The sequence below is a fragment of the Perognathus longimembris genome, chromosome 16 (genome assembly GCF_023159225.1).
Source record: "Perognathus longimembris pacificus isolate PPM17 chromosome 16, ASM2315922v1, whole genome shotgun sequence".
Classification (NCBI taxonomy): Eukaryota; Metazoa; Chordata; class Mammalia; order Rodentia; family Heteromyidae; genus Perognathus; species Perognathus longimembris.
In genome coordinates, this window is record NC_063176.1 from 51,520,501 (window position 1) to 51,543,326 (window position 22,826).

At 43.8% G+C, this 22,826-nt stretch overlaps 1 protein-coding gene across 11 annotated transcripts in view; it reads left to right on the plus strand.

Annotated features, from left to right (window-relative positions):
* The window catches only part of Ldb2 (LIM domain binding 2), a 303,383-nt gene extending 281,235 nt beyond the window's left edge, over nucleotides 1-22,148 (plus strand). Inside the window, exons 6-9 of one of the 11 annotated variants that reach the window (XM_048364046.1) lie at nucleotides 13,622-13,745; nucleotides 15,729-15,877; nucleotides 18,579-18,721; nucleotides 21,397-21,664. In XM_048364046.1, the coding sequence (XP_048220003.1) occupies nucleotides 13,622-13,745; nucleotides 15,729-15,877; nucleotides 18,579-18,683 (378 nt within the window). In that variant the 3' untranslated portion in view covers nucleotides 18,684-18,721; nucleotides 21,397-21,664. The other 10 variants (XM_048364043.1, XM_048364047.1, XM_048364045.1 and 7 more) reach the window with 10 other exon arrangements.
* Nucleotides 22,149-22,826: the final 678 nt, after the last annotated feature.

Below are 22,826 nucleotides of genomic sequence, written 5' to 3' on the forward strand. Positions count from 1 at the left end.
GTCCTTGAAAGCTGTGCAACCTTGAGCCCATCTCTCCCTCTGGTCTCCCACTGGTCTTCTGCTTATCTGCAGAGTTTAGAGGATTAACTAGGAAAGCCCATGTGAAGCCCTGAGCCAAGTATCCACATACCAATTGCAGGATGTGATTAGAGGTGGCCAGGGATTTATCCACGGGCTAAGAAAGAGTTTTATGATGGTAACTGTTTCCCCTTCTGCAGCTTTTCCAAGAAAGCATGGATATACTGAATCCACTGAAATATGACTTCCTGGTGTTTGGTTTGGAGCACGGGCCTGCATTAACTCAAGTGGACAGTTACCGTACAACATCTGAGTTGCAGAGTGAACTTGGGCTTTGTGTATAAAATCTTCACCTTCACAAGGTCCATGCCTGCCCTTCAGAAATTGGCTTAGAGAGCAGAGTTCTCCTCACATATCGCGATTTTTCCTTTCTTGTGATCCCTTGCTTTGCCACGAGCACCTGCCTGCACCACAGGAGCTCTGAAGGTGGAAGACACGGCGGATGGCACGGGCTGAGGCAGTTTCTTTAGTGCTGGCTGAAGGTGCAGATTCGAGCTCCTTAGTCAGCACCTCTCCCTTCTCAGGATTCCCATATCAGCAGCCTCAGCATTAAAACAAAAAACAAACCCAAAGCCTTCCTAACTCACTCACACCAAAAACCAATGGCCTCAGTGGTCCAGTTCCTCACTGCTCATCCACCCACTTCTCCTTCCCTTCGTTCTCTCCAGCCCTCCCCACTTCTCTCCTACAGGTTCTCTTTGTCTCACGCTATTGGTTAACACCAATTAGTTATTCGAGGGGATTCGTTTTCAATTATCTATATGTGCCAATGTTGCTTGATCAGACTCACGCCCTCACCCCCCTCCATCCCCAACCCCCTCCAGTCTCACCAGGCTTTATCACTGTATCCCATTTTCACACATGGGCGCAAAGTATTTTGACCATCTCTGCCTTCCTGCACCCTCCCCCCTCCTACTAGTGCCTGGAAAGAAGGTTCTGTTCCACATTCATCAGTTTCACCACAGTATTTCACCCATGCGGCCACAGTCCTTCAATCAGACTGGTCCCCTCCATTGCTCATGTTTCTCCCATCTCTCCTACCTCCTGTCGTTCAGTGGCTGTCTTTGAGATACCCTTCGCCATGGTCTCTGGCAACTACAGTGCATCTCAGTATTGTTCACCCTTGAAGGACTCGGGCTTTGCCTCTTCCCTCTACTCAGGTTGTTATCGCCTCTGCTTGTGAGTTCTTCTGAGATTTCCTCTGAAATGAAATACAGGATGCCCAATTAAATTTGAATCTAAGATAAGTAATATGTGTGTGTGTGTGTGTGTTGCTCTATCTATTATCTTTTTCCATCATTAGACTATAATTCCATTCAAAGCTGTGATTTTCCCAGCAGCTAGAAAAGATATGGTCATAAAAGTGTATTGCATGAATGAATGAATGAATGAATGAACGAACTGCAGCCCCTTTTCCATAAAGCCCCTTTTGCATCCCTTCCTGTAAAGCGTGACTCTGCTTTGTATCAACCTCCCTTCTATGCCTGGGAGGGGAAGTGGCCTGCCCTTCAGGCTCCACAGGCGCACAGAGACGGGCTAGCCTGGGAGCATTTGAGCTCTGAGTGCTGAATTATTGAGAACGCATGCCTTTCCTGCAAGGCAGAGTAGTGCTGGAGAGCTGTTACCCCATAGGAGCCCCCGTGGAGGCAGATGAACACCCCAAGAAGATCATTGCTCTGGGAGCCCAATACTGAGAGAATCCACACTAGCCAAATCCCACTGGCCACAACCCTGGGTTTCTCCCTGAAGACAGCCTGACAGATGATGCCCCAGAACCCAGGACCCAAATCTGTCTTTAGCAGTCTTATGAGTCTATTCCCAGGGCAAGAGGCAGGCACAACCATTCAGTTAGCATTGAGGAGGGATTACAACTGCACCACCAAGATAGCCATGTTCTTGGAAACAGTCACCAACAGCTCCCCAGGACCATATCCCAATTCCCCTCCTCGTAGTATTAAGATGATGAGGCCCCCTTTATACACGCTTGTGTGTAAACATTATCCCCTGCAAGTACATAGTCCCTGCGTTCCCTGGGAAAAATAATCCACATGCCAGGAAAGCTATCTCTTTCCCACTGAGGAAAGGATGGGGGCTCCCGCTGTTCCCTGAGCTGTGAGCAAGAGCTCACTTGAGGGTCGGGCTCCTCATCTGGAGATGGCTCTAAACTGCAGTACTTATCCTTTGAAGTGTTTAGTGCTTTCTCGTGCATTGGAAACACAAACAGATAAAAGACAACCAGTGCAATATCTGCCATATTTCAGCTCGGATTTGTTTCCATGGCTTTTTGCCTACGTTATTTGGCCATCTCAGCTCTTCTATGGGGTAGACACTGCAGCCTTGCTGGAAATGAACGTTTCCCGTCTATCCTCCACGGTCTGCCCACTCATCTGTCTCTCTTCAGCCCACACTCACTCAGCCCACCCCATGGTGATCCCCAATAGCCCTCTGGTACATGCATTCAAAAGCGTCTGCCTAAGCTGGGTGCCCAGGGCTTGCACCTGTAATCCTAGCTACCCAGGAGGCAGATATCTGAGGATCATGGTGTGAAACCAGTCCTCAGAGACAAGAGGGTCTTATCTGCAATTAATCATCGGAGAGCCAGAAATGGAGTTGTAGATGAAGTGGTAGAGTGTTAGCATCCTTAAGCACAAAAGCGTAGGGATCAGCCCCAGAACTGGCAGAAAACAAAAATTAAAAATAAAGAAGGAAGGGAGGGAGGGAGGAAGAGAAAGGGAAGGAAGACAGGAAGGAAGGAAGGGAGGGAGGGAGGGAGGGAGGGAGGGAGGGAGGGAGGAAGGAAGGAAGGAAGGAAGGAAGGAAGGAAGGAAGGAAGGAAGGAAGGAAGGAAGGAAGGAAGGAAGGAAGGAAAGAAGGAAAGAAGGAAGGAAGGAAGATGTTTATTCAAGTTGTGTTACTGATCTCTGTTCTGGGCATCTTTCTTTCACCTAACTCCTAGTTCATCTTTGCATGCCTCCATTTAAATACTGATTCTTCCTGGCCACCCTTCCTCATACGCTTTGCCCTCCCCCTTTAGAGGATGCAGCCTATTGGGATTCCAGTATATCACCTTCATCTCCCTCTGACAGGAAGTCCAGAGATGGAGTGGTGCCCACTGTGCTATCGCCACGCCCCTTCCTGAGCACATAGATGGCCCTGAAGAATAGCACAGGAAGTGATTTGCCCCAAGTCATCTCAATTATAAAACACGATCTGGCCCATTTTATAATTTCAAATCCCATTTGTTTTTTTGTTTTGCATTCTGCTTGTACATGTTTAAGTAGTCACTTACTCCATAAACATCCAGCCCATTGCTGATGCTGATACAAATGTGAAACTAAATTGAAGAGTTCAGCTCTCTAGTTTTGTCCTTTATATATATTTTTTTGTAGTGGGTGACACTGTTAGAGTTAATCACATGTGTCATCTGTAGCATTATTTAGTCAAACATGAATCAAAATAGCAGGATGGGTTTTTGTGGATTCGGCTCCATCCCTAAGCAGTTGACTTTTAAGTAAAGCTGATTAGTAAGGTATGTGGGTATCATCCAATCAGTTACAGGTCTTAAGAACAAAGTCTGAGGTTTTTATAGGGAAGAAGGAATTCTGTTTCAAGACTGCAGCATTTTCTCCTGCCTGAGTTTCTAGCCATCGACACTATGGATGTGGACATCTGAATTAGGTCTAATCATGTTCCTTAAAAAAAATAACCACAGATATATTAGTACACATATATCTGTGTTCTTTTCTGTCCCAAAAACTTTAATTAATTTGGTAACTGCCAATAGAGGCAATGTCTTCCAGAGGCCATGCAGAGCATCCTTGAGTTAACAGTGTTTACTTGCAGTTCCCGCGTTCAACTGAAGGCACAGCCATCAGTCTTTAAAATTTTTCAAAATTTACTTGAAGATGAAGATGGTTGTAAATGATTATGAGGATATTTCCTTTTCCCTTTAGAAACTAGCTATGATGCTGGAGAGCAGAGGTTTTCTTCTAGAACCAATGGATACGTTTTTGAGACAATAGTCCAATGGTCAGAACAAGTACAGGAGAGCATTGTAGACATCGAGAATATCATCAAACTGTAATTTTCAGGTGTGTTCATATATGTGTTCATATATATATACATATACATATAGAGAGAGATACACAGAGCAAAGAACATTTGTATAATTTTTATAGATTTATGCTAGTGAGTTTCAAAATGGCCTCTGTAAAGGCACTAGCTCCTGTCTTGGTTATTCCACAGTCATAAGTAACATATGCAGATTGCACTCTCTGCACTCTCTATGTACTAGGGTTCAACTAAGTACTTTCAGTTGATTTTTTTGTTTCTTATAAAAGTCCAGTTAGAGACCATTGTTATGCAAGCCTTTGTAGACGAGGAAACCAAAATATCAAGAGATTAAATAACTTGCCTTAGGTGAGGTGTTAAGTAAATGGCATTTTAACCTAGCCCAATGCTTAACCATCCCCAGGAGGCTTCCATACGCCCAAGAGCCACCATTCACATATTGCTTTATACATACATATATACATACATACATACATACATACATACATACATACATACATACATTAGCATACACTCATGTATTCTAATCCAAGTCCGCCTAGGGAAAATAAAATCCACATTCAATGATTTAGTTGAGGAGTCTTAGGTGACAAATTATTTATAATGAGCCGGACAAGAAACAAGGTATAAACGAGACATCCCTAGAACTAGAGGTGCCACTCCAGGGGCTAAAAGAGCAAAAGCAGACATTATGACCGGCAGTTAGGCTACATGGTAAAGGCTAGAAGTTATCATGGACCTGGCTAGTGACAGTTGCTCAAGACTACAGAGAGAAAGCAAGAAATCCCTTTCCTTGCTGCATTCAGCACACAGTAGGTTGAAGAATGTCCTTCAAAACTTCATATCCACCTGGAAGCTTAGACTATAACCTGACTTGGAAAGAAAGGGTCCCAATCTAAAATCACTCTAGATTTAGGGTGTGTCATAACCTCAGTGGCTAGAGTCTCTGTGCAAAGATAAGACACAGAACAGAGAAAACCCCACATGCATAAAGATGAAGATTGTAGTTATGGTGCTGCCGACATTTCCGGAGCCAGCAGAAGCTAGGGAGAGACCAAGGAGGGTTCTTCATGGGTGTGTTTGGAGGGAATGTGGCTTGCTGACATCTTGCTTCCAGACGTTCTGCTTCCAGAACCCAATGAATCCATTTGGGCAGTAGGTCTCCCTCCTAGTTTGTGTTCCTTGGATCTGGCATGACTCACTTTGACCATCGCCTCGCCAAGCATCATCACCTTACACCAGTTGGCGAAGACAAATCAGCAACAGCATACAAGGCTCTGTCCCCTGCCCTAGAGGGCTGGGACGGATAGGCTGAGAGCAAGGAAGTAAACAACAGGAGCACTGTGGAAGAGGTGCTATGCCAAAATATTAGGCCCAGGAATGAGTTCTGCAGGATCAGAAGAAAAGGCCTTTGTGCAGCCTGCGGAGTACAGTGGAAATCATTAGCTTGGCTATTCTCCTGAGGCTCAGCAATGCAACCCAACCATGTTGCCCATATGTGGGTCAGAGCTGCAGTTAAGGGCTTTCATGTTCAGAGAGCAAAGAAAGATACTGAAACTGGCAGCCTGCTGGCTCAGGTGATGGTAGCTCTAAGACCAGAGTGGCAGCTGCTACAGGATGAGGCTGGCTGCCAGTCACAATCACCCTCCTTCCTTCCCCAAATGCAATGTCCGCCCCCCCCCCCCCCCCCCCGCACTCCAAGTCCACCTCAACCCCACCCCCCACCCCCTCGTGAGATAACTTTCCTGAGTAATCGATTTGCAAAACAATTGAGAAAAGGCTAAGGGTGTGCTGGTTGAAGCTTCAGATAAAAGGGAGGATAGTTTGAATTTGACAACCAATCTACCTTTAATCCTATCAGGAAATAAACTCAAATCATGATCCAATGTTTTGGAATTGCCTGGCTTCTGCAGCAAAGTATTTCCTTCCTGGACTTGTTTTTCCTCTCTAGGGCAGAGTAGGAGAACTCACGGGATGCTGGGTTTTTCTTGCTTATCTGCTTCTGGGTGGGCATTGTTTGCTTTTTCCTCCCTCACTATTTTTCTTTTGTGTTGCTTTTCTTTTGAATTCCATACAGTATCTTTCCCTCTCAGTGTACTATAACATCTCATTTCATAATGTGTTCATTAAATAAGAGAAACCTTTACACTTAAATAAGATTTTTCTTAATTTATCCCCTACCTTGTAATATCTTTCTAGCTCAGATTTAGCCATAGAAGTAAGATGCGGAGAAACAGAACTGTTTATAGATTTGAATTTTCCTTGAACATTTATCCCCAAGTTCTGCACAGGGGCTGAGATCAAACACAATGAGAGAAATACCATGTGCCATTAATCGTGTTAGCACCCATTGGGGCATTATATTCACGGACCTCTAGGAGTCTCAACGAGACCATGTGATTTGCTTGAGAATGAACCTTACTAATCCCTATGGGACATTATTCTAGCTCAGAGAGCCTGAGCTGTTGGTGGAAACAGTATTCCTCAATTTAAAAAATGCTCCCTCTCTAGCACTAACCCAGTTCCAGACAGTGCACGAAGGACTTACCTAAGCTATTTCAAATCACTCAAGAGAAGCATCATTACCCCTAAGCTACAGATGAGAAAACTGAGATCCAGACAAGCTGAAGTCCTTGGGCAAGAACACACAGATAGATAGTAAATGGGCAATTTGGGGGATTTATACCTAGACAAATCGGGCACCAACACCAGCACCCCTGATGTATCACCTGCCCTCTGTCTATAGATGCGTGCCGTGTGCAAGCCGCTATACAGAGAGACAGTAAAAGCCTTTGAATTCAGGATATTAGAAGCAATTTAAGCCACTTCTGTTCACAGAGGTAAACAACATAGCAGTTAGGAGTTAATAGCGCAGGGTCGGAGTCAGACAAACTCAGCTGAACCTTTTCTGTGCCCTTTCGAGAACTGTATTACCTTGAATACATTCTAAGAGTTACATTCTTTATTATCAGCTCTGGTGGACTTAATGGCTTTGGGTTTGAATCTCCTCACCTGTAAAAGTAGGCCAGGAGGTGACAAGGGTTAATGATGTAATTAGTATGTGTGAGGTACATACTCCGGGGACCGACATAGAGTAGGCATGCCATAGCTATTACTAAGTTATGACTCAACAAATATTTGAGTAGACCTAATGCCTTGTTAAATAAAAAGAAGTAAAAAAGCAAAGCAGGGATTGCTATATATAAGAAGACAAACAACTCCACGATAGAAGAAATAGAAACAAGGAGATACAGAGTTGACTAATAAGTGTGTGTGAAAGGCAGAAGGGTGTCTGCAGGAAGGGATCATCAGAGTCTGGGGTGTGAGATAGGAACTGGACGTTACTGGTTCAAATTGGTATGACTCCATCTGGTTTTCTCACCACTGCCTGCCAACGAACCCCGGCCAGCCCACAACATGTAAGAAGCTTTCCCCAGAACATAAAGCAACTTGGTCACTGGCTTTGTTGTTTAGTCTACCTGACCTTTTTTCTTTTATTGCAAAACTTTCTCAATAAAGGAGATCCTGAATGGAGTGATGCTCTGCCTTGAGCTCCTCATGTTACAGAGCCTTGACCAATTGTTTGCAGACCACCTCGTTAGGCTAGTTGTGTCCATCTCCGGGGTCAATGATTATTTTTCAAAGAGCATGATCGCAAATGTTTGGGGGGTTCGTAGACAGCATGAACTCTGTCCACCTACTAAACCTGTCCATAGCACAAAGCATCTACAGGCAATACGTAGACATGGCCAGATGTAGCCTTACGCTACATTTGCCACCCCCTATGCAACTGACAGACTGGGACAGTCCTTAGAGTCAGAAAGAAGTACAAAGAGAGGCCTGAGAAGGTCCACCTGAAATCCCTGAGCAGACTGACCTAAGAACAAAGAGTAGGTGGTTCAAGCCACGAGGATAGCTTTCAAAAAGGTTAGAAAGAAGGTGGTGCTGTCGGTCTGAGCCTGTATTGGAATTAACAGAATGTCCACCCCTGCTGTCGTTGTTGTTCATGACCAACACTAGCAAGTACCACTTGTGTCTTCAGTTCTGTGGGTGAGTGGTACCGGAAGAGTGTGTGAATGGGTAATTGAAGAGAATCAGATTCTTCCGGGAGGACTGACAGATTAATAATCAAACAAAACCAAAATAACATGCTGCCCACTTTGCCTCTGTGAGTCCCAAATCGAAGGAATCTTGGGACCAAGCTATCATTCTATCTGGCCAGCACACACACACACACACACACACACACACACACACACACACACACACACACACACACACTTGTGTGCCTGCTGCACTGAGTCATTTACCAAATGGACAAACTGCTCACTTCTAAGCCTACAGGACCATGCCTGATTTTTGTGCCACAAACAAGTGACTCCTTGCTACTAATCTGACGAAGTTATCTGTTACCCATCCATCTGTCCATCCATTCCTCCCTCCTCTGATCCAGCCCTCCACTCATCCGCAAATTCCTATTGTGGTTACAGAATTCTTTAGCAAAAGTCAGTATGCAAGCCCGAATTCTTGAAAGTGACATCAGACAGAAACACAGAGGAGCAAGGCCAGCCTAAAACACGCACTAATCTGCAAGCCGCTGCTTTCTGAGTTTGCCAGGGCAATCCGTGCTTTCTTTCCGATTCTAAGCGATCTGGACAGGCACTGAATGTGCTTCATATCCGAAGGGCGCTCTCAGGCCTTGTTGTTCTCTCCCTTTCTGCTGCATCCTGGGATTTCTCGTGGTACCCTCCAACCCCACAGGAAGAGGAGCCCAAACTAAATCGCAACCCTGAAGGCAGGCTGCTGCAAATACGCTGCATGTGGCCTTTCTTTTCCAGCAAAGAACGCGGTCCTCTGGGAACTTTGTAGTAGGTTTTACTGCAATAAAATTATTCTTCAAAACCAGTGGAGCTTGTTTTATTACACCCAGTTCCACTAATGTATATGTATAAATGGGATGGTGTGTGCAGAACAGGAAAGAGGTACATTGTAGCCTGGATTACACTCCCCACAAACAAGGGGCTCTCCCTGGTCAATGACTGGGATTCTAGTGGATTTATGCATCACCATAAAGTTTGCACAAAGGCGGAAAGACCATCTGCATAGCCGTCACCGGATTCTCAACGTTGGAGACCTTAGAGGGGACAGGAATCCCAGCTTCCAAGAGACCTGGCTAGTGACTGCGGGAACCCACTTCCGCAACGGTCTTCCTGATTTCCTTTCCTTTTCCAGGTCTTTGCTGTTGCCAGAATCCAATGGCATGTGCTGCCCAAAAGAAAGGCTCTTATCTGAGTTAGTTCTGCCACCTACAGCACAGAGCCCAGCAAAGCCCCTGCGTCAGCACAGCAGATAGGACACCTCCTCTGCATATATGAAGAAAGGGGGCCGGGAGGGGGGCGGGGCGGCTGCCTCTCCACTCCAGGCCCTCTCCACTGCACGCAAATGACTTTAGGAATTCTTGATTAGCACGGGGAGATGCAGACTCCTTTGGGGTAGGTTACAATGATGAGAAGATAGGGTTTGTATTAAAGGGGAAAGGAGAGATTTTTGAGGATTAGTTCCTGGTGCGTGTTTGTGGTTGGGGAGAGGAGGAATGCCCGGTATCCAGAGAGGAAATACACTGCAAAAACAAAAGCAATAATGAGTTTTCAAAATAAATGTACCTCTCCTAATGCTTGAAGCTGATGGCTTGAAGCTTGGTAACCATTTCTGGGTTTAAAGAAGTTGCCTTTGCCATATAACTTGTCATATAATGAAAAATAGTTGGATCCGAAGGATGTGATTTCCTGAGCTGCCTGAACCATGAATCCAGGGAAGGTTTCTTAAGACGTTTCAGTCATTTTGAAAGGAGCAGAGATTGTGTTATTCTGATTTGTGTGTGCACGTGTGTGTGTGTGTGTGTGTGCGTGCGTGTGTGTGTATGTCCATCCCCAACACCAAGCTGAGTGCTTGACACTGAAGAAGAAGCTGGAAACAAATGTGTTATGGATATAAAACAATAATCGTGTGGTTTATTTCGCAAATCTGTTTTGTGCTTGCTAATATCCAAGTCTAATTGTCAAGATTGTGGAGGTCTTATACACTTAGAAATGTGATCTCACATTTGCACAATATGCAAGGTGTGTACTGTGAACCTGGAGGCCTGGGTTATTAAGTAGTTTGTCCAACGATGCACACCTGCAGACAAACAAAACCCATACTTCTAACCTCTTAGCCAGTAAATCCAGGCTTATGCTAGTCTACCATGTGTTTAATACCCTTGTAAGCTCAATTGCAATGAAAAGGAAAGAAAACCAAAGGAAATAGTTTGAAAACCTTTTCTAACTTTTTTTATTTAAAAATTGTCCTACTCCCTAGAACTTTTCTGAAAGTCTTTCCTACTATACTTTAAAAAAAAAAGAATGATAGATGCAAATACCATCCAAGCCAGACCAAATCTGGCAGTGATTCTGCAAGGAATGATTCATTCTGAAATCTGCTTGTAGAGATGATTGTGGAATCTTTCACACCATTTGGTGCACAGACTTTGATTTCCAGGAAAGAATTCTTAATAGAGAATACACACATTAGAGTCTTCAGATCGTGTTGGAATACAGAGTTAATTGTGCAGCAATTCAGGCTCTTTCGATGGTTTTTCCTTATCAGCTTTTTTTTTTTTTGCCAGTTCTGGGCTTGGACTCAGGGCTTGAGAACTGTCCTTCGTTTCTTTTTGTTCAAGGCTGCAGCGCCACTTCTGGCCTTTTGTATATATGTGATGCTTAGGGATCGAACCCAGGGCTTCATGTATACGAGGCAAGCACTCTTGCCACTAAGTCATATTCCCAGCCCCCTTATCAACATTTTAGACTTCATCAAGGACTCCAAATTAAGAAAAAATACACAAAATCAAAAATCTGTCATGACACGCGCAAGTCCTGTGCCTTTTCTGGATTTCTAACAATGCATTCCTAGAATTCAGTGGCAATGCCCTTGGAGCCAACATTGCACTTGCACTGATCAAGCGAGCTACTGAGGTTTAGCGACTGGAGGGAGGGGAATGCCCAATACGCAGAGAGGGTTCTGTGGTTTGAGCTCAGAGTCTCAAGCTTACTAGGCCAACATACTATCACTGAGCTTTACTTCCTGCTCAGACACAGCCATTGATTTGCAGTTTCCCATCATTGCAAGGATGGCAGAAGTATGCCACCATGGGCAGCTTTTCTGTTGAGATGGGATTTGATGAGTTTTCTACCCAGGCTATCCTGGAACCATGATCCTTTGATCTCATCTTCCTATATAGCAAGAATTATAGGCATACACCTACAGCACCCAGAAAAAGATTTGATACTGAAAAACTACAAGTAGAGTATATTTTCCGTTGGCCCTTAAAAGAGGTTATTGGTTTTTAGCAAGTTCAGGTCATCAATAGGTTAAAAGGGATCAGGAATCTTATTTTTATTCTGATCCTGAGTCTTGAACTCTGGGCCTGGGCTCTGTCCTTGAGCTACTTTTGCTCAAGGCTAGGACTCTACCACTTGAGCCACAGCACCATTTATGGCTTTTTCTATGGTTAATTGGAAGTAAGAGTCTCATGGAGTCTCCTGTCTGGGCTAGCTTCAAATCAGGATCCTCTGATCTCAGCTTCCTGAGTAACTGGGATTACAGGTATGAGCCTCCAGTACCTAGCTTAGAGCCTCATTATAGGTGAAGGTAATCACAGAACCATCATATATAGATTTGAGCAGAAGGGAAGGGAGTTTGAGGAAATGGAACGGATGGAATGGATGACCACAACAGATTTGTGTATGTCTTGCAAACTCTCCTATCTTTCATGCAGACCAGAATGTGTAGAACAGGGTACCCTAAATTCTAGGGGTACTTACCAGAATTCTATATGGGTTTTTTTTGGATGTAGATTGAGGGCCCTACAACCAAACCCAGTGAAACCAGAGGAGTAGAGCTTGGAAGTCAGCATTTTGAATAGTCACCTCATACGATTTTGTTGGAGATGTTCCTTAGATCTCACCTTGAACAGGAGTCAGAAAAGATCTTCCAGTTTTTCTAAAAATCACTCCTTAAGTACATCCATTTATTTGAATTTTTTAAGAATAGGAAATATAGGGGCTGGAGATATGGCCTAGTGGCAAGAGTGCTTGCCTCATATACATGAGGCCCTGGGTTCAATTCCCCAGCACCACATATACAGAAAATGTCCAGAAGTGGCGTTGTGGCTCAAGTGGCAGAGTGCTAGCCTTGAGCAAAAAGAAGCCAGGGACAGTGCTCAGGCCCTGAGTCCAAGGCCCAGGACTGGCCAAAAAAAAAAAAAAAAGAATAGGAAATATAGAGATCAGAGGTTCAATCTTAGCTTTCACAGAAGCCATTGTCTAGTAGACAAGACAAGACTTTAGAAGCAGATGGTTGTAATACCTGAGAATGTCCACGTAGCAGAAGGCGGGTGCAAGAAAAGTAAGGGGCCACCAGCATGGAGAGGAGCACATCTGGGAGGAAGGTGTGATGAAAGGAGCAGGCAATGGTTAAGTAGTGGCCATTAGAATTCAGTGGGCAAAAGGCAACATGGCCTTAGGGGAAGTGTTCAATGTGAAAGATGATGGAAAAGGAGGAAATCATAAGGAAGCTAGAACAATGGGACTGGAGGCTCCATGTGTGTCTTTCATAAAAATGATACTTTTTCCACATGGGTAGGTATATTTGTATCACTGTTATTACAATTGCGATTCATACATCTTTCCAAATGTGTTCCTTTGTCCTCTGCAGTTCAATACTCTCAATGCAGTGGTAGTCAGATAGGCTTGTTCCACAAGGAATTCTATGGTAGTCTTTAATTGCTTTAACTTCTTTTTCATTCATTAATCTTTGTCATCAGCTATCTGGACCCAAAGCAAAGTTGAAAAATCTAACCCAGAGAGAGACCGCAATGAGCAATGTACAAAAACTCCCACATTAAAAGAAGACTGACATATGCTACTTATATTATCTTCATGTGTAAAATACAAATGAGTACAGGAACAAAAAAATAACAGTGTTCATCATCTGCCTTTATGAGAATTAGTATAAAAAATTCTGTACATACCTCTCTGCTCTCCAAAATTTAAAAGATGAATTTCATTGCCAGATAATCTGCATAAACCAGCATTGTACCTCACAGTGTGCGGTTCTACAAGCTTCATCAACAGCCAGAGTGCTCTGAATTCATAATAGAGCTACATGTACACACAGAATCTATATAGAGGATATGCCTGTGTGTATAAAAATCAAATTCAGCTGTAATACATCATAAATGATACTCTATTAAGTGAGCATAACCAAGTGCTGGTAATATTTCTTTCTCCTCAAATGTAGATAGGGAAAATCCAAACCATGGAAAGAAAGAAAAGAACCCATAAGCTGTCTAAAGGATTCCAGCTGTTAACAGTATTTATTATAATTAATAGCATCAAGTAGCAGGATACCAATGTCTATGGACTTCTTGCAGTTGTGTGTAATACTGGAGCCAATGCAGGAACTGATGTCGAGACACAAAACCTACAACCTCAGTCCACGAGACTGCCTGAAGACCTGCTTGTTCCAGAAATGGCAGCGGATGGTGGCCCCGCCAGGTAGGTACACAGCTCATTCTTCACTGTTTCTCTAAATATATCTGCAGAGGTTTTTAATCCAGGGATAAAGAGAAAGGGAGTAATCCTAAATGTATCCAATATCATTTGTGAGGGATATGCTGGCCATGATTCTCAACATAGATATATGGGATATATTTAGGAGTTGCTATAGTCTTCTTGCTTACAGATTATGACTTAGAGAAGTAACATGGTTCATTCAAAATCATCAAGAAGGTCATTGGCAAAGCCAAGGTCAGAACCAGGCTCTTCTGTCTCCCAGTGAATGAATTATTACAATGGGCTAGACCCACTGGCTACTCACAATCTAGTTTTTAAGAATGCAGAAAAGGGAGGGAGGGAGCTGGAGGGAGGGAAGGAAGGAAGAAAAGAGGGAGGGAGGGAGGAAAGGGAGAGAAAAAGAAGTAGGGAAACATTAGAGATAAATGAAAGGAAAGAGGAAGAGAGAGAAGAAGGGAGAGAGGTGTAGAGAGAGGGAGGGAAAAAAGGAGAGAGGGGGAAGTAGAGACGGAGGAGGACAGAGAAGGTACGTAAAGTTTGCTCTGTTTTTCAAAATGTATTCTATCACGATCATGAAAAGAATACATAAAAGGCTGCCTTTCCCTCACTTCTCTAGACCGCAGTTTTGATACTATAATCTCCTGCTGGGGTTCTGAAATTACTGCTTCAAGTCATCGTTAATTGTCTTTCTATCTAATACGTTTTCACTCCCAGGCTTGGCTGAGCCTCATTGATCATAAAAGAAAAATGTATGCATTCACTAAAAATTATTTTTCTAAAGAGTAATTATTAACACGAGACACATAGTTCTTTGAATCACAAAATATAATGGTCACCTTCTCCTGGTAATTAGCCAGGGGCTTTATATAAAGTGAATATAGAAGACTTAACCAAGTATATACTTAGAAAGCCAAGAAAATAGTGTTATTTTTACATAGAATAGTTTCACTATTTCATTGGGGAATTTTACTTTTAGAACATTATTTTTCAAAGTGTATTAAGTGTGCTTAAATTGGCACACTCATTTCCTCTTTCAATATCAGTAAGTCTTTATGAAAAATCTCTACTTCTTCACCAAATGCTTTGAGAACCTATAGTTTCCAATATGGGCATGTATAACTTACACCATCCATTCATTCCTTCGTCCGTTCTTTCAGTAATTACTTATTGAACCCCTCCTAGGGAGTAGGCACTGTTATAGCTACTTGGAGTATAATACTGAAGGAAACCCTCGGAAATATTAAGCCTTAACAATAGCATTATGAAATATGTATTTTCCTTCATTAATATACCAGCTATGCCAGTAAATTACTAGACGTGTTTAAATTCCACAATCCAAATTGTGGGTACTCCTACAGAGTTCGGGAATTCATCCCTAAATTTGTATGCTGGGCTCAGCAAAGTAATGCTTTGTCTTCTCTTGGCGACTAGCAAGGCTTAGTAGAGGCAGGCTGCAGTGCGACCCTGAGCCAGTAGGGGCACTGTTGCACACAGTTCGCCCACAAAACTAGCTAAAGTTTATACTTCTCTCACAGCTTGAATCTTTTAGGGGTGCCAGGGGCCCTTCCTCCTTTTATTAGAAAGAGAAAGTAGTCCAGAGGATATTTCCCCCCAATTTTTCTGCAAGTAAAAATATTTTCAATTCAATTATGAGTGCTGTGTGTGTAGCCCATATCCACACAGTTGTAAATGAAAGGCCTATAATTACAAGGAACTGTTAACTAAAAATCATCTTATCTACATGCAGGAGGGAGAAAAATCATACCTGTTGTGCTAAAAATGAAACAATAGGTTTTTTTCCTAGTTTTTTGGTAAAATGACAAGAAATTGACTTTTTTTTTTTTTTAATTGGGCACTCTTTTTTCATTCACAAAGTCTCTGTTCCTGGAGATGGAAGGGTGGTATTGTTGCCTTGAAGCTATTGCCCTGGAATTGATCCTTCTTTCCTCTCCTCTATTGTAGCAGAACCCACAAGGCAACCAACAACCAAACGGAGAAAAAGAAAAAATTCCACCAGTAGCACTTCCAACAGCAGCGCGGGGAACGCCAGCAACAGCACTGGAAGCAAGAAGAAGAGCGCCGCGGCCAACCTGAGCCTGACCAGTCAGGTACCTGTAAGTCTCACTTTCCTTTTAGGCCTGAACGCTTGCTTTTACCAACCTCCCTACGCAAGGGACTTGAGTGAAAGTCTCTTCCAGCTTGGGAAAAGGAAATTCTGGGCAGGTTGGAGGGGGGGTGGGGGGGGGGCGGGGACGGGGGCAAGGCTGGCATGATGTGGGTTGGAAGGTCGGAAGCCTGCCTTGGAAACACTCCTCAGCCAACCAGGAGTTAGGAGAGCACATTAAGAGTTGATGCTGCAATGAGACCTGAATTAAAAAGCCATCAGAGGCACAGACAGGAGATATGTCACTTACGGTTTAATTAAAATAGCGCTTAGCAACATGGCTCGATTGGCATATGAGGGCCTCTCCACACTAGAACCGCAGACCCCGTGTGCACCTGGAAACAGGCCCCCAGAGCTCCGGCCCCGTACTGTCATTTGCCTGGGCCTTCTCCACGTGGGCAGCCCCTCTTATTTTAGCACTCAGGTAATTAACTTGCAGCCAGGAAAACAAGCGCAGCTCAGTGCATTTCACACTGTTCATTTCATTAGCTCAGGAGGAGGTCGGTCCTTGGGTGGGTCTCGACTCTCTTGACCCTTTGACCTCTTTCTTTCATTTCCGGGTCTGCACAAAGGCCAACCACACTGGTAGCTGAGGGTAGACTCCAAACAGTGTGGACTGTGAAGTGCTGTCTTTGTCCCCTGCTTCTTCCGCACTGTGTCCCTTCTGCCCAGTTCCTTCCTGCCTCCGATGCCCTTGCTCCAGGACTGGACAATTGCTTCTGAATTCTCCTGAAAATAACTCCCATCCTTTCTTTCCCTTCCACAGTTCCTTGTGGGTTTTCCTTCTCTGCTGCCTTTGTCCCTTCACCCTCTCATCAGGTGTTTGACTCTCATGCTAATCCAACCCTTCTTGGTGCTTCATGGACAACCTTTAACACCTCCGTCTTCAGAGTTGCACCCCATTTCTGGTTTCTTCCTTCCACCTGTGTGGTTTTACTTCTGTGGACCTTGTCACCTCCGCCTGCCACCAGCACTGCCATCCGTTCTCTTCACCTGACTCATGCTGCCCCTGCTCCATCTCTTTCCATAAGAGTGGATTTTTCACATGCACAGTCTCCACTTCCAAATGTGCCTTTCTGTCCCCACCCTTTTTTACTTCCTTTCTGTTGGTCAGTTCTCTTTAGACAAACATCAAGCCTGTGAACACCCAGAAAATTCCGTAGGCCATTGTGGGATCTGGTGTTTATGCTCACTGATGAGAAAGAAGGTCTTGGAACGGATGCCCCCCCCCCCCCCAGCTAGGGGAAGATGCCATTTAAATTTTAAGGTTATAAGAATTGTAATCCTCAAATGATGGAAATCACTCTCCCGAGAGTCTTCTGTTTTCTGAATGGGCCTTTACATTCTTCACCTCAGATGGTCAGGGGGAAGCCATTCAAAGGAGAGGAAGTGAGTTTCTTTCATAAGGTACCAGAAAGTTCTGCCTGCTTCTAGGTAACCATGCCTAAGGGAAATAATATGATGTAAACAGATGGACTGAAATTGTATACACCACTAGCCCCTTTACTCCTTTAGACCCAGAGAGTTAGAAACTAACAATGCTCTAGTAGCAAAGGATTGAAGCGTATGTTAGAGAATTCTAGAAATGTGTCACAGCTATTGAAAGACACAGAAGCTGCAAGAGCGCAGCTCAGATGAACAAGTGTCAGAATTCTGAGTTCCCAGGATATGTACCACACTGTGTCAGATACTGGTAATTCCAAAACTAAAAAAATAAATAAATAAATAACAAAGCAAAGCAAAACAAAAAGAGACTCAGACTTTGTCCTTGAGGAGCTCATTATGTAATTGAGAGAATGAGGAAGTTTGCGCTCCTTTCCTTCCAGCTCACAGAGTATGGTATTGAAAAAGATTCTAAGGTCTGGACTAGGTTTGATGGACCATCCATAAGTGATGTTTGCCATGAGTTTAGAAGTTGAGAATAAAAGTTTGCATGTTGTGTATTTTTTACTTCCTTGGTCTAGGCAGAATCATTTCCATTTTATTTTTTTTAATGTATGTTTTCCTGCTCTATTATGTCCCTGTCCTCCACACTTCCAATTGCATCTTAGTAGAGAATTTGTGTCAAGTGATATTTTCATGAGTTTAGTTTTTTGGGGGGAGGGAGGGGGATGATTTTTTTATTTTATTTTATTGTCAAGGTGACAGAGGGGTTACAGTTACATATGTAAGGTAGTGAGTACATTTCTCCTTCCCTCATTTTTCTCCCACTTTCCAGGTTTGGTGGGGGGGAGGGTGGATTTTGTAAAGAGGACACCACTAGAAATGGAAAGCTGAATCTCAACACTTATCCTCACATCCTACAATTAAAGAGGTTTTAACTTTAAGTTAAAAAAAAAAAAAACTTACATTGGTCCAGAGAGGCAGAGAAGGAAACCATGTTAGGGAACAGTGTCAATCTGTAGATAACCTTCAACTTGAATGGATGTTAGATGATAGCGTGGGGTCGCTTACGGCAGCCACGTCTTTCAACTCTGTCTATTGAATCATCCGTGCGATCTTTCTGTTTGAATAGAAATAATATCTGCAGGCATCAGCTGCCTGGTCCCATGACCACAGCCAAGGTCTGCTTAGCTGCCGAGGCAGCAATGTGGTAATGTGGCCAGGGCTAGGGTTTAACCCTTGGATTCTGCTTCTCACTCCATGAGCAGGGGCTAGGAGCCATCCCGAACTGCAGCCTCAACCCTGGGAGGGATGGAGACCTGTGTCATTCAACAGCAGTGACCCCTTCTGGCCAATTTAAGGAGAAGCATTGAGGGCCCCTGAAAGGAGTCACTTCCAGTCCTCCTCAGAGGTTGGTGGTCCTTGCACGGGGAAATTAGTGAGAAGATGTGAAATTGGGAAAAAGCTGGTGACACCTCCAGGCTCCCAGCCCAGGAGCAGAGGTTGACCTTGGGGGATGTCAAGGGCAGGTGGGCTGCTTATAGACGGATCCCTCCCTGTGGCCCCTAGCAGGACTTCCAAGCTGGCAATAGGAAAGAAATGTGCTTTCATTGCCAATGTCGGGGGATTTTTAAACATGCAGGGGTGGAAGAAACTATAGCTCCGGTTCTGCAGTTAGACAGAGAGTCCAGAATGTGCCAGAGTCAGCCAAAGCAAAGTCATTAGCTTTAAAAACCAACCCAAGTAGAAATAAATGTGCATATAATATTCCGAGAGGCCTCATATACATAGAAAGCCTATAGTCTTTATGCAACTTTCCTTCCATCAGTCATAAAAACACCAAACACACACACACACACACACACACACACACACACACACACAATCAATCTAAGGTACCATGCTTGAAAACACCTATTCTGGGCATCTTTTGCAATTGTTCCTAGAAAAAAAAAACAAAAAACCTTCATCGTACACGACAAACTTCTATCAGCCCTATTTAAAGTGACTCAACTAGCACTTTCCTAGCACTTTTCTTGCATGACTGTTGTTTTCTCATGAACACATCTGTTGTGCTGGGAACTTTTCTTCTCAAGTCACGCTTCCGTAGACTGCTTCTTGTTTCTCCTCTGTGTTTTCAAATCGTGCTTCCCTCTTCATACTTTCCCCCAGCTCTCTAGGTGACTTCACGCAAATTTTCAGTACTATTGCAGATCTAACATCATTCTCCCTTCCAGTGATATCTAATGCATGTGTTTCCTTAGCCTTTCAAAGTATGCCGTGCAAACGTCATTAAATGAGATTAATTTTCATGTTGTGCTCTGGCCAATCCTGTCTTATTTTTTTCAATCTGCCTCTGTTCCTGATCATAAGTACAGTCTCCTAATTGCCTGTAACTAAGTGAAACTTTCCTATCTGGACATCCTCAGTGGGTCACAAGACACCTGTGCTGCTAACTGAATCATGCTCACACATCTGCATCGTGCCCACATCCTGTCTAAAACCCTGTTGTCATTCTTGCCAGTCAAATAGACTATGTCTATTTTGCATCTCATCTTAAGAGTCCTCACGAGTCTCTTTATATGTCAGAGTCATTTCTGGTTCTTTGTTGCCTAGTAACCACATTCTTGGAAGCACCCAGTTCAGTACCCTAACCAGCACTATGATTATTACTGAGTTAACCAAGTGCACACTTTAACAATTTACTCTGCCAGGGACATTTTTAACATCATTCTCTTTGAAATGATGCTCTTTTGAAATTACTATTTTTTTTATCCATTCACAAGAGTGACTAGTCAGCAAACATAGTTGGAAAATGTACTGGCTATCTCTCCTCACTCAAGGAGAAGGGTGAAGCAAGGTTTTCCATCCCCAAAGAGATCAAGTAAAGATTAAGAGATGTGTTTAATGGTCCCCTATAGAGTAGGATCAGAGGATCCCACCCCCTTCTCCTGATCCTTCATAGTTTTCTGTTATACTTCCAGGAACACCTTCTCTTGGGAAAATCCCAGGGAAGAAAACTTTCCCTACTGTTTTCAAAGCATTTCATAGGATGAGCTTCCTTCCCAAGAGACACATTATACAACCCCCAAATCATGGGGTCCAAGAGCCTTTTCCGCCCTTGTGGAGGTTGATAGTGGCTCCCTGTGTAGCACTACACTTTTAAGTAAAATATTGCTCAGACTTGCCCAGAAATCTAGCTGCCAGGTGATCTGGTCCATGCCCCAATCACCCATCAACCCAAATAGCTCCCCATGAACAGCGAGGCCAGTGTGCTGCCCTATCCGTGCATCCCCATCCCTTCCGGGGCCTGGCTTCCTCCAGCTGTGCCCTCGAAGGGCCTCCCTGCTACAGTAGGTGATTTTCTTGTTTGCACGGAAGGACAATGTGCGCTTAAAGGAGTGATTAGATGGATTCTTCTTGCACGCTTCCATTTCGGATGACGACCAGCTTCGTCAGTATAATTATAATTAGCTCTCTTCATCTTCCTTTTATGGTACCAGCTGGATGGACTGGTTCTCTTGACTGCCCAGATTGGTAGCAGGGTTGCCTGTGTGGGGATAGGTGACAGGCGCCATGAAATAACAGATGGTAAATTCAGGGCTTGTTGGCAATCAGCAGGTTTTTGCTAATGACTTAATTAGCTATGCAAATTGTCAAATCAGTGTGAACATTGTTTTTATCGAAAACTTTACCTAAATTAATTACCATAATTAAGTAGCAGAATGTCAAGAATATTGGCTGTATAAAAGGGCCTGGCTGAGTAGAAAAAAAAAAAACAGAGAGAGAGAGAGAGAGAGATGCTGTCTTCAATTAGAATGCATACTGTCCTTGGGACAGGGAACATACCACTTGGAATGACTTGTGTGAATATTTCAGAATGGCACCTTACGCAAATCCCCGTTCATTGCTAGTTTCCAAAAATCCCTCAGTAATCAAATTGGCAGATTTTTGAGAAGTATTGAAAATCAACCCAGCAGAAGGTTCCACCAAAGCCCTCTCGAAATTTCCCCAGTGTCAGCGAGTTCAAAGCGTGGCTTTTTTTTTTTTTTAATTTTGAAAAACTCCATTTTTTTATTTCTGCAGATTGCTAGCATTGCTCGTTCTCCGGTGTCAGGCTGCGCACTAAGGACATAAACTCGCGTGGTTGTTACATCAGGAGGCAATGTTTATTTCCTGTAGAATGCAAAAATGCGTCTCGCCCCGCCCCCCACCCCCACCCCCGACATTGAGAAATGACACCCCGTTGTAGAACACATGCGTGTGTCTGTCCGAGCCTCCCCAGCTCCTGCCACTGTTGTTTTAAGCTGAGCTTCTCTCTCCCAAAGGTTCCCTGTAATAATGTCAGCTGCTGTTCACAGGATGTGATGGTGGTAGGAGAGCCAACTCTGATGGGAGGTGAGTTTGGGGACGAGGACGAAAGGCTAATCACTAGATTAGAAAACACGCAGTATGATGCGGCCAACGGCATGGACGACGAGGAAGACTTCAACAATTCACCCGCCCTGGGGAACAACAGCCCGTGGAACAGTAAACCTCCAGCCACACAAGAGACCAAATCAGAAAACCCCCCACCCCAGGCTTCCCAATAAGAGGTTCTGCCTGCCAACATCCACTGTGGATAGGCCCCTCCCGTGGGCTCTCATGGCAGATCTTCACTTACAGGAGAGGAGCAAGGAGAAATTAAAACTTTCCCCGCGCAAAAGATCTAGCCCTAAGCCACAATGATCAGTGATCTGGTTTTCTTTCTTGCATCCTTTTGTTTTCTGTTTTGTTTTGTTGTTGGTCGTGAGGCTTGAACCCAGGGTTTGGACGCTGTCCCTAAGCTCTTTCTTGCTCAAGACTAGAGCTCTACCACTTTGAGCTACAGTGCCACTTCTGGTTTTCAAGTGGTTAATTGGAGGTAAGAGTCTCAAGGACTTACCTGCCCAGGTTGGCTTTGAACATGATCCTCAGACCTCAGCCTCCTGAGTAGCTAGGGTTACAGGCATGAGCCACCAGTGCCCAACTTCCCTTGTTTTTGTTGTTGTTTTTTCATTGAGAAGATCATTTTGAATAAGTTTCCGTGGCCCTTGCTTGGAGGCCTTCACAGGAAGTATCAATACTGGCACTAATGGTAATTAAACTGAGAGCAATCACTAGCCCATCTCCTGGAGCGACCTGATCCATGTGTTTATTCTGTTGAATTCCCTTTTCCATGCTTCCAAGAAAGGCCATGTTGTCCATGTGTGCTCAGTGCTCAGGATCGCATTAATAAACATGTCGAACCTAACTACAGATGACTTTTTAATATTGTAAAATATTTTCTGCTTTTCTGACTTGCATTTGAGAGTTTCTTGTTTCAGTAAAAAAAGAAAAGAAAAAAAATCCACTTTTGGAAAGTAATTTAAATGTACTTTTATTTCCTTCCTTCTTGTTTATCCCCCGCCCCGCCCCCAAATTGGGCAACAGTAAAGAGGGTCCAACAAAGTAATTTAATAGTCAAGCTGATGGCGAATGGTCCTTGAGTCTCAATC